Here is a 12,512-nt window from a genome sequence, read left to right on the forward strand (position 1 = left end):
CTGTCGGAATGAAAGGCTCTTATTGAGAATGTGATGTCGTTTCCGGTTTCCGCGTGTCAGCCGTTTGTGGTTTCCTCACGGTTGCTAAACGATAAGCTAGGTTTGGAAAGGTTGTGACGGTCGTTCCATTGATCGCGTTAGACGGTAAATGTCCGGTGACAGTTGAGTATTTTTAGTGAAGTGTTGCTAACTCGGTTAGGTTTACTTAAAAGTTCGCCGAGGAGAGTCCTCCCTTTTTTCAGTGATACTAGTAGTGCGTGGCCACTGGCTAGCTAGCGAAGAGGGTGGGGATAAAAACTTGAGACCTCGCCCCGGTCGTTGCTTCACTCCAGCGGGCAGCTAGTCTCATAACGGTGTGTGAGACCCCCCTCCACCAATTTAGATCATTATTCTAGGGGAGACTGACACAGTTGTGTCAACTAAGGGTAAAAGTTAGTAACAATGTTTAGAAAAACCCTCAAGAAGGACCCGGAGTTGTTTCAAAACGTGTCGGATGGGTTACGTCGGCTTTACCGAACCAAACTGTTCCCACTGGAGGACACGTATCGATTCCACGACTTCCACTCCCCTGCACTCGAAGATGCCGACTTCGATAACAAGCCCATGGTACTTTTGGTAGGCCAGTACTCCACCGGTAAAACCACCTTTATCCGACACCTTATTGAGCAGGACTTCCCCGGTATGCGGATCGGCCCCGAGCCGACAACAGACTCTTTCATCGCGGTAATGCACGGCGAACAGGATGGGGTGATACCGGGTAATGCCCTTGTTGTCGACCCAAAGAAGCCTTTTCGCAAACTCAACGCGTTTGGAAACGCATTTCTCAACAGGTAACACTTAGTCTTTTTTATGTAATTAAAGGGCAAATTATAGCACAGCGACTGTAGAAAACAAGTTCAGGTTATTGATTGACCCGCAAAGTACACGAGTGTCATGTCATGCTTGAACGTTAATTGGCACAGGTGCATGAGAAGAAACGTCTTCTATAACACATCATTTGCAAGTTAAATGCACCCTACGAGCCCTGACATGTACCACACCTTGTTTTAGGTAGGTTCTCAGTGAGCTGTTGCACAATCTTTAGAGAAGAGCCAACTATGTGTGATAATTTTTCCTCGCTATCATCATCCTGAGAGAACGTGCGAGTTTACAATGGAAAGGTAGAAGATCACTCTCCATAGCAAACCAAAAGGAAGAGTGGTGCTTTCCAGTATTCTATCCTATTAACAAGAAGCTCTTTCCCTTTAATTTAGACCAATTCCTGGCATTTGGCTCTATCCTGTAACTGTTTTCAGGTTCTTATTCCCTCAAACACCTGGCAGACTCGGCTTGATTTTTCTCTCTCCTGATTTCATGTCCCAGGATGTCATTGAAATGTGTTGCTTGGGAACATTCTGACCTTGTTTTGTCCTTATGTCATGGCTGTAAGTTTCATGTCCTGAAAGTATTTCCACATCAGCACAAGAGAACTTGGCCAACTCCTTTAAGCATTACCCATAAAATCTTATCATCATGATGGGTTAAAGGTTTTACCATCCATCTATGTTGTATTAGTGTGATCAATTCAAAGCGGCACACTGATTAGTTATTTAGAAGGACCTTCATAATTGGTGTTAACATGTTTTTGCTCATAGGAGTTTATTTGAATGGATGATTCATAATATACAGATTCATTGAAAACACTATTGAGCCCTTTCTAAAGTTTTACCAAAACTAACTTTTGTGTCTGATATGAATAGATAAGTCAACATTTCCCAACATGTCGTTTTACTGACTAATTGGATAAACTGAAGGGTGATGGCAAAAATGAGACTGAAATGATTACATTTATGTGGTGTGGTGTTAGAATTTGATTTTTTTTTTAAAAGGCCAAAGACAGCTGAGAGGCTCCCTGTTTTTTCCCCTTTGACTTTATGAATTGAGCTCCTCCCTGTTTGACTTACACTACAGGATTCTATGTAATTCAGTCTGTATGGCTGTTTGATTGAAGCCAAAACATTTAAATACCATTACACTGTGTGTGGATTTGTAATGACCTCAGAGGTCTAAGCATGAGAATCCTGATGCTGTCACATCCTGTAGGATGTGGGGATGTCCCCTTCTCTGTGGCAGCTAGCGTGGTATCACACGGAGGAACAGCCAGCTGAGCAGATGGTCAAATAATGCCCAAACAAATGACTAGACAGTTGTGGTCCTGATCAGCTGTCGGCGTCAGATAATTAAGTTTGTTTAGTTGCCTTATCCTGTAGGAAGACAGTCAAACTGACACTTGCTCAGTTGGGTCTTTTCCTATTATCCATTCACATTCCTTCCTACAATTATGTGGAGTGTTGCCCTTATCTTCTACGAGAGCACATTTTTGCCAAGTATCATCATTCCATGTCAGAAAAGTTAAGTCATGTTTTTTTTCCTAATAACTTTTTAATGAGTGGGGGGCGTCTGACTTCACAAGACCTGATTCATGTCAGATTTTATTAAAGACTCCAGAGGAAACCAGATAAGACTGTGTATAAACAAAAGTTATTGTTCATTGAAGCATAATTTGTCAAACTGTTGGAAGAATTTTTTAGCGTCATGGAACTTGTGACCATTTGAATTTAATATGCTGCTGTTTTTTTCAGAAGTATATGTAATATACACGTCATGTGTAACATAAAATGACATGTTTACGCTGTTCCAACAAATACAATGGCTCATAGCAAAGCAACGTTCTATACAATAAGGAATGATCAAAATAGAAATATATAAAACTAGGCTGTTTTGCTTAAAGTAAATACACTTTTTGCCCTTTTTGATCAGCTGAAATTTTCAGGTCAGAATGTTTGTTTTGAGGTAACTATTATGGCAGCTCTTCTGTATGGCTCTTAACCATAGTTATTCTACCGGCAGATTAGGCGTTAACTACTGGGCTCAAATCAGATTTGCCCTTAGTATAACCAGTTATTTATGAAGAAGACCATAAACAGAGATCAGTCATGGGATCCTCCTTGTGCTTTTAGCTGACTTGTCTTTGTGGGAAACTGAGAATGTGTGAACTTTTTATATTTTTTGAGATTTAGTAGAAGTTTTACCTTGTATTGCTTGTGATGGAACATTTTTTATCAGGCGTTTCCAATAAAGAAACATCTGATCTTGTTCTATACCTCTTGTGTATATTTTCACGTTCTTCTTTTGTTTTATAACTTGTATGATATTGCAGGCTGGGGGCCCCAGTGTATTACTGCACACTTTCTGTAAGCCATTTGTAAAACTTGAGTCAGCAAAGTTTAGGTTCCGCTCTGGCCCACCCCAGTCCACATTGTCCCGCTCTGCTCTGTCCTGGTATTCAGTGTTGCTGACTCTGCATTTTCTGAGGTAGTCTTGTAAAACCTTACAGGGCAAATATAGACACAAATACCAGCAGATCTATAGAAGTTGGTCATTCAGTCAGTCACACAAGTTGATATTTTACAAGGGAGAATAAAGTGACACAGTTCTAACCTTCCTGTTCAAGTGTCCAGCAATGATGGCCACACTGCTTCCTCTTCTTGGTGGGAAGCAGAGGTTCCATTAGGAAGGAAGGCTGTAGATTAAGAGGTGGAGCCAAAAGGACCTTGACCCTTGAGTTGGAGAATTTTAATAGGATATATCTGATAAGTGTCCATATGCTGATCTGTCGTCACAGAAAAGATGGGATCACCAGATTTTAAGACCGTTGCATAGTTAAAGTCTCTCACACTGGTGCCTGGACTCCTGCACCCTCAGGGCTTTCTGTTTTTGAGAATGTTGATCAGAGTATTCTGTCTTTCAAAGCTCCATGTGGAAAAATGTTGGGAAAGACAGTTCAGTGGAAAATCTGACCCAACATTCCAGCTGAATATCCGACAGTAGAAGGGAGAGATTGGAAAACCCAGGTGGTTATCTTTGTTGGTCATTGTTATTGCAATGCAATACAATACACAGGATACCTTCTGGCATTTAAAAAAAAGTTCTTTCACTTAGTCCATGTAGATTTTCTCCATTTCCCCCTCGTGTGCATGTGCAGTGCGTGCGTGTGTGTGTGTGTGTGTGTGTGTGTGTGTGTGTGTGTGTGTGTGTGTGTGTGTGTGTGTGTGTGTGTGTGTGTGTGTGTGTGTGTGTGTGTGTGTGTGTGTGTGTGTGTGTGTGTGTGTGTGTGTGTGTGTGTGTGTGTGTGTGTGTGTGTGTGTGTGGTTTCAGCAGGAATGTGAAAGCATGGTTTCCCCAGTCTTATGACCTGGTGCCTCTTAGCTCATGCTGGGAGATCAGTTTGAGTGCAGGGGTAGCAGAGTGAAAAGTAAACCTCGGAGCTGTGGGATGTCTTCAACAATGTCCCTCTTTGTCCTGGGTTGGACATTCTCAGTTTATGTAAAACACATCTTCCTCTTTCATGCTTTGTAGTGTGTGTATGAGTCTGCTGTTCTGTGTTTGTGACTTGGTTCCATTTCTGCTAGTGTGTGTTACTCCCTTTTAAGTTTAAAGCCACTGCAATAGCCTGACCCACTATTGTTTTATGAATTACGTGGCTCTGGGAATGATTGACGCCTACAATTTTTAAAGCTTATAATTTGTTTCCCCAGCATTTCTCTGCATTATCATTCAATTACCAATTGATGCATCCACAAACAACCTCTTTTTTTGTTGTTGGGAAAATCAGCCTGCTTAGTGGAAGAAAAAGCATCCAAACTACATTTGGTGTCCATTTTAGCTCAGCCTACAGTTGAGCTTGATTGATGATTTTGTGCTTGATAAAAATCAGTTGCCTAAGCAAGAAATTACAAATATATTGCAATGATCATTATTAGGTTTAATACCCACGCATAGGTGTGTCTCCCCATGGGAATGACATCATGCTAACAGATGTTAGCACAAGTCCACTTTTAACTACAAGCATAGTTCATGATGGAGCTCATTAATGTTGATACTGAGTGAGCAGACCATTTCAGATAAGGAAAAAAATGTTTTAAAATCAAGCCCAGAAACATCTTAATCTTATTAGATTTAGTTGTAGAATTTGTCCAACTGAATCGGCATGTTAATGCAGCTAAAGACCAGGAGTTGTCTTTCAGATGCATTGTTGTAGGTAACAGCCAGTAATGACTATTAACCCTGATCTATTGGACATAACTGCAATGCAATTAAAAAGTAAGACATTTATAAAGACATGAGTGATCATTGATCATGAATTCAACTGCAAGGAACCTCTAGTTTCATCCAAACATAAGAAAACAGACAGTTGCACTTAAACAATTAAATGTAGTTTTTAACACTGGTGCAGCTTTGTTTGGTTGTTTTAGGATCTGTTCTTTGCTGTGTTTAGTTGCTTGTCTCTTCCAGCATGAAACTGGATAGGTGTTCATTGTGTGAGAGCCTAAATCCTCATGAGAGGAGGTTGTTACTGATAAGCTTCAGAATATTTGTTGAATGCCAAGCTTGTGTATAAACAATCACACCCAACCGGTTTTCTGTTCTTCCTTCTTTCCATCTACCCCTAGAATTGATACCTTTTGTGAGTGTGTCGGTTTAATTATGTTCTCTCAACTGCTTTCTTTTCACCCATCTTTGTCTTTTATTTTTGTCTCTTCTAGGTTCATGTGTGCACAGTTGCCTAACTCTGTCCTGGAAAGCATCAGTATCATTGATACTCCTGGAATCCTGTCTGGGGAAAAGCAGAGGATAAGCAGAGGTCAGTGTCTCATAACGGTTTTATGTACTTGTAGGTAGATCTTGGGTTTACTTTGCTGTATGCCACACCCTCTGGTCGAGAAACTCTGAAATATGATAAGTTCTGCTGCAATGCAAACTAAAGTCACAGGAAGGGACGGATTCAGTTCAGAAAAGAAACCTGCTTAAACAGCTGACTAACTCTTTCCTCTGGTGTTTCTGATGGTGAGTTTTCTGCATTGGTTGCAGCAGCCTGCTCCCAGGGCTGTCAAACCTGTATTTAACTTCCTTTACACCCTCAAGGCAAAGTGTATCCAAACATTTCATGTGAAGTGTGTGCCTTCACAGTTTGAAAGTAGTAAGAAAAAGCTATGTAGCACTTTGAAGTTGGTTTCCTGTCTATGGAGTTGTCTTTTCCTACAGCATCATCCATGTTCGCTCTGTGACCTTTTTTCTTTGACTCTGAAAGACCCTTTATCATATGCTGTTCTATCCATCACCACTCCTCAGCCATTTTCCTGGAAATAAGCTCCACGTTTTCCACACGCTTACACAATAATGTGACCTTCCAGGTCATTTCCATATTGCCACCTAGACGGCTTTTATTTTCTTTTTTTAAACTTTTGATGATCTTACAAAACATAGGAATAAGATAACAGAGCAGCTGAACATAGCTTCTGCTTTTGCTACCTGATGTAAGCCGGTTTTAGAGGAAACACACACAAACATCAGAGTTTTTGTGAAAGGAAGTGGCGTAAAATGGCAGACAGCAGAATTTCCGAGAACTGCCCACTGCCTCCTAACATTGCCCGTGTTCCTTTGAGCACTACTTCATGGTCTATCAGTCTGCTTTAGATTACTGACTGATTTCCTGAAGGACTTACCAAGAGCCAAAAGCAAATCTGCTAGGAAATAAATGGGAGATTTAAGATATTTTTATTGTGCAGAGGAGTTTTCTTCGTGAAGGAAAAATTCATCGTTTTGCCAATAGAGTAAAATATGCTTTCTCACTAATGAAACAAAGTGTGTTTGACTAAATCCAAGCATATATGTCGGTTTAGTTTAGTTTTCTACTTACAAATTTAATTAAGCATTTCTTCTCTCAGACTTTAGAAAACCAACTCACACACTCCATCCTCTGCCTTGTTTCTGTGTAAACAGATCCAACACTGTACTCCACACACATACTGTACAGGCTGTGTCATATATAAACAGTACGGATTAGATTGTGCAGCTCAAGTGTGACGGGCATATGCTTCTTGTCTGTACTCTTCAGAGCAATGCCAAGAATTCATTTGAACCATAAGAAACTCATTACATCAGAATTTTGCTCTGAGCTAATCAGCTAGAAAGGACTGTGTGTGACTTGTATGCTGAAAATGTTCGTCTTTATAGCAGAGCAGCATGGGAAAACTACAGGAGGTAGATACTTGGGTTTACGTAACTTTATGACCGTGTTCAGTTATGATTAGACCTGCATGTACAGATCAGTACTTGTTCCTAGCTAAAAGCCAAACTGAAACTGATCTAGCAGAGGGATCCGATTTTCCCCCCTAATTACCTCTGATGACATGACAATAAATATTATGTTAGAACTTCAGCAAGAAATGGAGATGAGGGACAATTTCTCAGCAGTTCAGTTTCTGTCTATATTTGTCATCATAACGTTGTTGCTCTGTCCCTGCATGTCCATATTGTTCAGGCGTAGCAGTTGCTGTTCTAAGTAAGCCTGTCCATCAGCTGTCTCTGGCTGATTCCCTGTTGTGAAAATGCTGCAGCTGCTGGCTCTACTGGGATTTTAGCCTTTTATTATTCCCAGGTTTCCCCTCTGTCTGCCCTCACTTGTGATGTGTAGCAGCAGCAGGTACAAACTTGTTTTTGCTTTAAATTCTTTACTGCGACAGCCCCCTTGGTCCATCTCTATTTTTAGTTTTCTCTTACTTTCACTTTTGCTCTGTCATCCTCTTACCCCCCCCCCCAATTCCCTTCTCATCTGTCTTTATGCCCTTTAGTCTCAATCGATTGTATCTTTTTGCTGCTCTTCTGTCCTGAAATATTCAGAAAAAAGTCAGCCATGTTGAAATATATGTACAGCAGATGAGGCCGTGATTGTGGAAGCAGCTGAGATACCAGCTGCATTCTGCATTTCTGATCAGATACACGGTCACTAATCAAAACCACAGCGCCCATTGCTCTCTCAACAGAGTGCAAGTTAATACTCGGAGAAGCCCCGTTTTTTATTTGAGTTGGTTTTGTTTTTTATTGTCACGTTAAAAATGTGAATAGCAGTTTAAAAGATGTTTTTTCCTGCTTATTATTTTAAAAGTTATTTTCTAGTGATGCACCGATCTCACATTTTTGCGCCGAAACCGATATCCGATATTAAGTTCACTGTTTTGGCCAACAACTGATATACTGACATTAGTGCTTCTAAAATAAGCAGATTTTGTATAGAATGAAAATTATTAAAGCAGAATTTACATTATGTACACACAACACACACATTTACGCTTCTGAGATGATTTCATTCACTGTTCACATGACTACACAATTACACATCACCGCCTCGCCCTCTGAAACGGGCAAACAAATGGAGACGAGATGGAAAAAATATTGGTGATTATCGGTCCGGTTTTATCGAACCGATACAGATATGTTAAAAAATGATTAACATCAACTGATACCGATATTGATGCCGATATATTGCCCATCCCTATTATTTTCTAAACATCACCAGATAAATATGAGCATTTAACCTACATAAGTCTTAAAAAAAACATGTATACTTAGGTTAAACATATTTCACAGTAACATGCACATCTACAATGGAGCACGTGTCTCTGAGCTGAAATATTTAAGTATTTTTGGGAAACTCAGACATTTAAAAAAATGGATCTGCTACTGTTGGGGTGGACAACTTCCCTGATGGCATTTCCTTACTACCTGACTCATCTGAGCTCAGCCCAGTGTTTACATATGTTCTCAAGTGTGTTGTGTGTGCATGTGGATATGTATGTGTGTGCGTGTCACTGGGTTGGGGGGGGGGGGGGGGGGGTTAATTGTCAATGATATTTGTGGGATTTGTGGGGTCTTTTAATTTGTAAAGCACCGAGTTACATTTTTTGTATGAACAGCACTTTATAAATAAAGTTTCATTGATTGAAAAAGGTATCAGAGCACAAACCACCATCCCTTGGACTGTAAAAATAATGACCTAGAAATGTCTATACAGTTGGATAAGGAGCCTGTCTACTTTTCTTTTTTTCTGTCCAGGTTATGATTTTGCCGCCGTGCTTGAATGGTTCGCTGAGCGTGTGGACCGCATCATCCTCCTGTTCGACGCCCACAAACTCGACATTTCAGACGAATTCTCTGAGGTGATCCGAGCTCTCAAGAACCACGAGGACAAAATGCGTGTGGTGCTGAACAAGGCAGATCAGATCAGCACTCAGCAGCTGATGAGGGTCTACGGAGCCCTGATGTGGTCTTTGGGAAAAATCATCAACACACCTGAGGTAAAAATGAAAATGATTAGAAATAATTAATACTGGCATCTTTAGCAATGACTATCTTTTCGACATACAGTCACTGAAGGTTTTAGAGGAAGATCTGAGCAGGACTTTCTACAGAGACTAGAAGAGTTCAGTAGATTAGTGTCTTCCTGCCTTGTTGTAACACGATGTTAAAAATGCTCTTCAGAGAATGAAAGGATGTAATGAAAGTGAAAAGGTTTTATTACAACCCTTTTCAAATCCCACATACTATCATGTGACGGTCTTCTGATTCTTTCTGACGGTTCAGTTAATGTTTGATCCAGAGTCTCATTCAACCACGGATCCCAGAGAAACCTTTGGATCGTGTAAATCATTATTCATCAACACAGAATTACATTATGGAAGCTTTTAACGGGAAACAACACACACGGTTTAAAACTGTATTTTTGCTTCATGTTCTGGGAACTCATCGTCTCGCATCCTATTTTTGAGGTGTGCAGAATCATTTTGGCGCCTGTTTATGCAACAGCTAAACTTGTTTGTGACCTGTGAAAGCATTTCCTCTTGTGTGGGTGTAAGCAGATAACTAACCTCGGACAAATGGCAATTAATGCAGATGAACCTGTGCAAACTCTATTCCAGGTGGTGCGTGTGTACATTGGGTCGTTCTGGGCCCAGCCCCTTTTGGTTCCTGATAACAGGAAGTTATTTGAGGCGGAGGAGCAGGATCTGTTTCTGGACATCCAGTCTCTGCCACGCAACGCCGCTTTGCGCAAACTCAACGACCTCATCAAACGAGCACGCCTCGCCAAGGTTGGCCTTAACACAGCCTTACATTTTAAATGAGAATGGTGCAAGTGTGGCTTAGTATAGAAAATACTTAAAATAGCTTTGCTGCCTGCCTCCACTCATTGTGTTCTACCCACAGATTGTGCAACTTAGTGGTTGTTTTTCAATTAACCACGAGCTAAAAGAAACACAACGGTATTGTTGTGATGAAAGCAGTAATCATTTAACGTTATTTAAAAATGCCAAAAGGATTGTTTTTCTTATAGCGTGGTGTCTGCTTTTCATTTTAATATTTCCTTCTCAGACATGTTTAATAACTCGTATTCATCTTATTTTTACTTATTTTTTTGTTTCATTACCTAGTTTGAAATTGTATTTTGCTTCTAGTATTTATAATTCTTCTAGTCATCTAGTGCCCAGAGTAAAAAGTCAGTAACCACTGAAAACGTTTGTCTTGTTCCTGTTATGGTGTCCAGGTTCAGGCCTACATCATCAGCTCTCTGAAAAAAGAGATGCCCAGTGTGTTTGGGAAAGACAACAAGAAGAAGGAGCTGATAGCCAATCTGGGAGAGATCTACACCAAGATCGAGAAGGAGCACCAGATCTCACCTGGAGATTTTCCCAACCTTGGAAAGATGCAGGTGAGATTTTACAAATCGATGAACACTCAAAGACGAAAGCAGACATTTCCAAGTCCGAGTGTTGTATGCAGACTAATGTGGAGGTTCAGACGGGAAATTGCAGATGAAAATGTTCTTTTTGTTTGCTAGAAACAAACCTCTACGAGTACAATGACCTCCCAACCTTTACTCTTCACATCTTCGCCCCTGTTTCCTGCCCTTGCCCTCCAGGATGGGCCAGAACGGGGATGAGATTTATTTTCCCTGGTTTGTCAGGAAATCCTGCTTCTTGTATGCTGCTCCCGTTGGTGGCCATTGAAGACTGATCTATTTCTATCACTGATTCCTGTTTTTTCTCACCCCCCTCCAGGAACTGCTGAATAGCCAGGACTTCACCAAATTTGCAGGGCTGAAGCCCAAACTGCTGGAAGCAGTGGAGGACATGCTTGCCAATGACATCGCCCGTCTCATGGCCATGGTGCGTCAGGAGGAGGCGACCATGCCCAGTCAGGCTGTTAAGGGCGGAGCCTTTGAGGGAACCATGAGTGGTCCCTTTGGCCACGGCTACGGAGAAGGTGCCAGCGAAGGCATCGATGAGCTGGAGTGGGTGGTGGGTCGCGACAAGCCCACGTACGATGAGATCTTCTACACCCTCTCGCCCATCAACGGTAAAGTATCTGGGGCCGCGGCCAAGAAGGAGATGCTGAAGTCCAAACTGCCCAACACAGTCCTGGGAAAGATCTGGAAGCTAGCAGATGTGGATAAGGATGGTTTCCTTGATGATGAGGAGTTTGCCCTGGCCAACCACTTGATCAAGGTGAAGCTGGAGGGCCATGAGCTGCCACCTGCACTGCCCGAACACCTGGTGCCTCCATCCAAGCGTGGGACGGTGCAGAACGGCGACTAGAGTTCCAGAGAGGAGGAAGAGCAGCCTGGACATCAGACCACACTCACGTTAAGGACTCTCGGTGCCAAAAGTCCAACCATGACCATGAACAGCATTGTCCAACCAAACCGGGTCCCCAGGCTTCCTGAGACACCAGGACAGGCAGATCTGTGATCTTTTTCCAGAGAGAGACTGGAGGGTTTCAGGGAAGGGAGGGGGCGTCCAACTCTGTGCATTAGGGCAAATATTCAGGTGAATATGTGTGTGTGTGTGTGTGTGTGTGTGTGGGGGGGGGGGGGTCTTTCTACATGAAAGAATAAAAGGGGGATTATCAGACGATAGGGTGGAACATAGATTTATGCATTCTGTGTTTAAATAACTTCTAAGTATACAGTCCATAATATAATATGTTCATCCAAAGAAATATTTTCTTCCATTTGGAGAGAACGAGGAAATGACACTAGAACACCTGTTAGGACTGCTTTATCTATTTTTGTATTTCCTGACTAAGATTGACTCTTTCCAAATGTTTTCCCTTTTTGTTATTTTGCCAGATGAGTAAAAAGGAGTGCTGTAGTGTGTGACTCACACGTATGTGAATATGTAATCGATCTTTCAGTGACGTGTCACACAGCCATGATTGTTGGGGTGTCATCAGAAAGCCTTACTGAAAGCTTTATTCTTTAAAACCAAGAAAACATGATTAACGAAAAACAAATAAATATTTGCTGAATCCATTGTTGTGCTTTTGTTTTGTAGATCCGTTTCTTTGTGAAGGACACAGTCTCTGAGGTGATTTCCTTTGAATCTTCATGGTTGTGTGCAGTTTTCTGCCCTCTGTAGGTCAGACTGAGTTCAACCAGAGGCAGCAGGACTCATAAGTTCATTTACCCACGAGAACAAATCACTTTTGGTTGCATATTTTTGAGGGTAAATTAAAAACAGAAGTGAATGCAGACGCTTGTGACATTCTCTGGAGCAGACTGGGCACACATGGAGAGGATTTAGAGAGCAGCATGAATCATAAACAGAAGGTCCGGAAACTCATGAAAGTCTGATCCT

General features: G+C 41.5%; 1 protein-coding gene across 1 annotated transcript; it reads left to right on the top strand.

Moving 5' to 3' along the window:
* The first annotated feature begins 217 nt into the window (after window positions 1-217).
* Window positions 218-11,754, top strand: ehd1a (EH-domain containing 1a). The gene is made up of 6 exons (XM_015946900.3): window positions 218-830; window positions 5,586-5,683; window positions 8,935-9,176; window positions 9,798-9,968; window positions 10,421-10,585; window positions 10,935-11,754. Exons 1-6 carry the CDS (start codon window positions 442-444, stop codon window positions 11,469-11,471), a joined length of 1,602 nt encoding a protein of 533 aa, XP_015802386.1. The 5' UTR covers window positions 218-441; the 3' UTR covers window positions 11,472-11,754.
* The last annotated feature ends 758 nt before the right edge of the window (window positions 11,755-12,512 follow it).

The sequence above is a fragment of the Nothobranchius furzeri genome, chromosome 1, assembly GCF_043380555.1.
Source record: "Nothobranchius furzeri strain GRZ-AD chromosome 1, NfurGRZ-RIMD1, whole genome shotgun sequence".
Taxonomy (NCBI): domain Eukaryota; kingdom Metazoa; phylum Chordata; class Actinopteri; order Cyprinodontiformes; family Nothobranchiidae; genus Nothobranchius; species Nothobranchius furzeri.

Excerpts from the sequence above, each read along its gene's own strand:
- ehd1a (XM_015946900.3), top strand. The coding sequence starts at position 442 with ATGTTTAGAAAAACCCTCAAGAAGGACCCGGAGTTGTTTCAAAACGTG. Across the intron at positions 831-5,585 it reads GGAAACGCATTTCTCAACAG|GTTCATGTGTGCACAGTTGC; the intron begins GTAACACTTAGT and ends TGTCTCTTCTAG. Across the intron at positions 9,177-9,797 it reads AAATCATCAACACACCTGAG|GTGGTGCGTGTGTACATTGG; the intron begins GTAAAAATGAAA and ends ACTCTATTCCAG.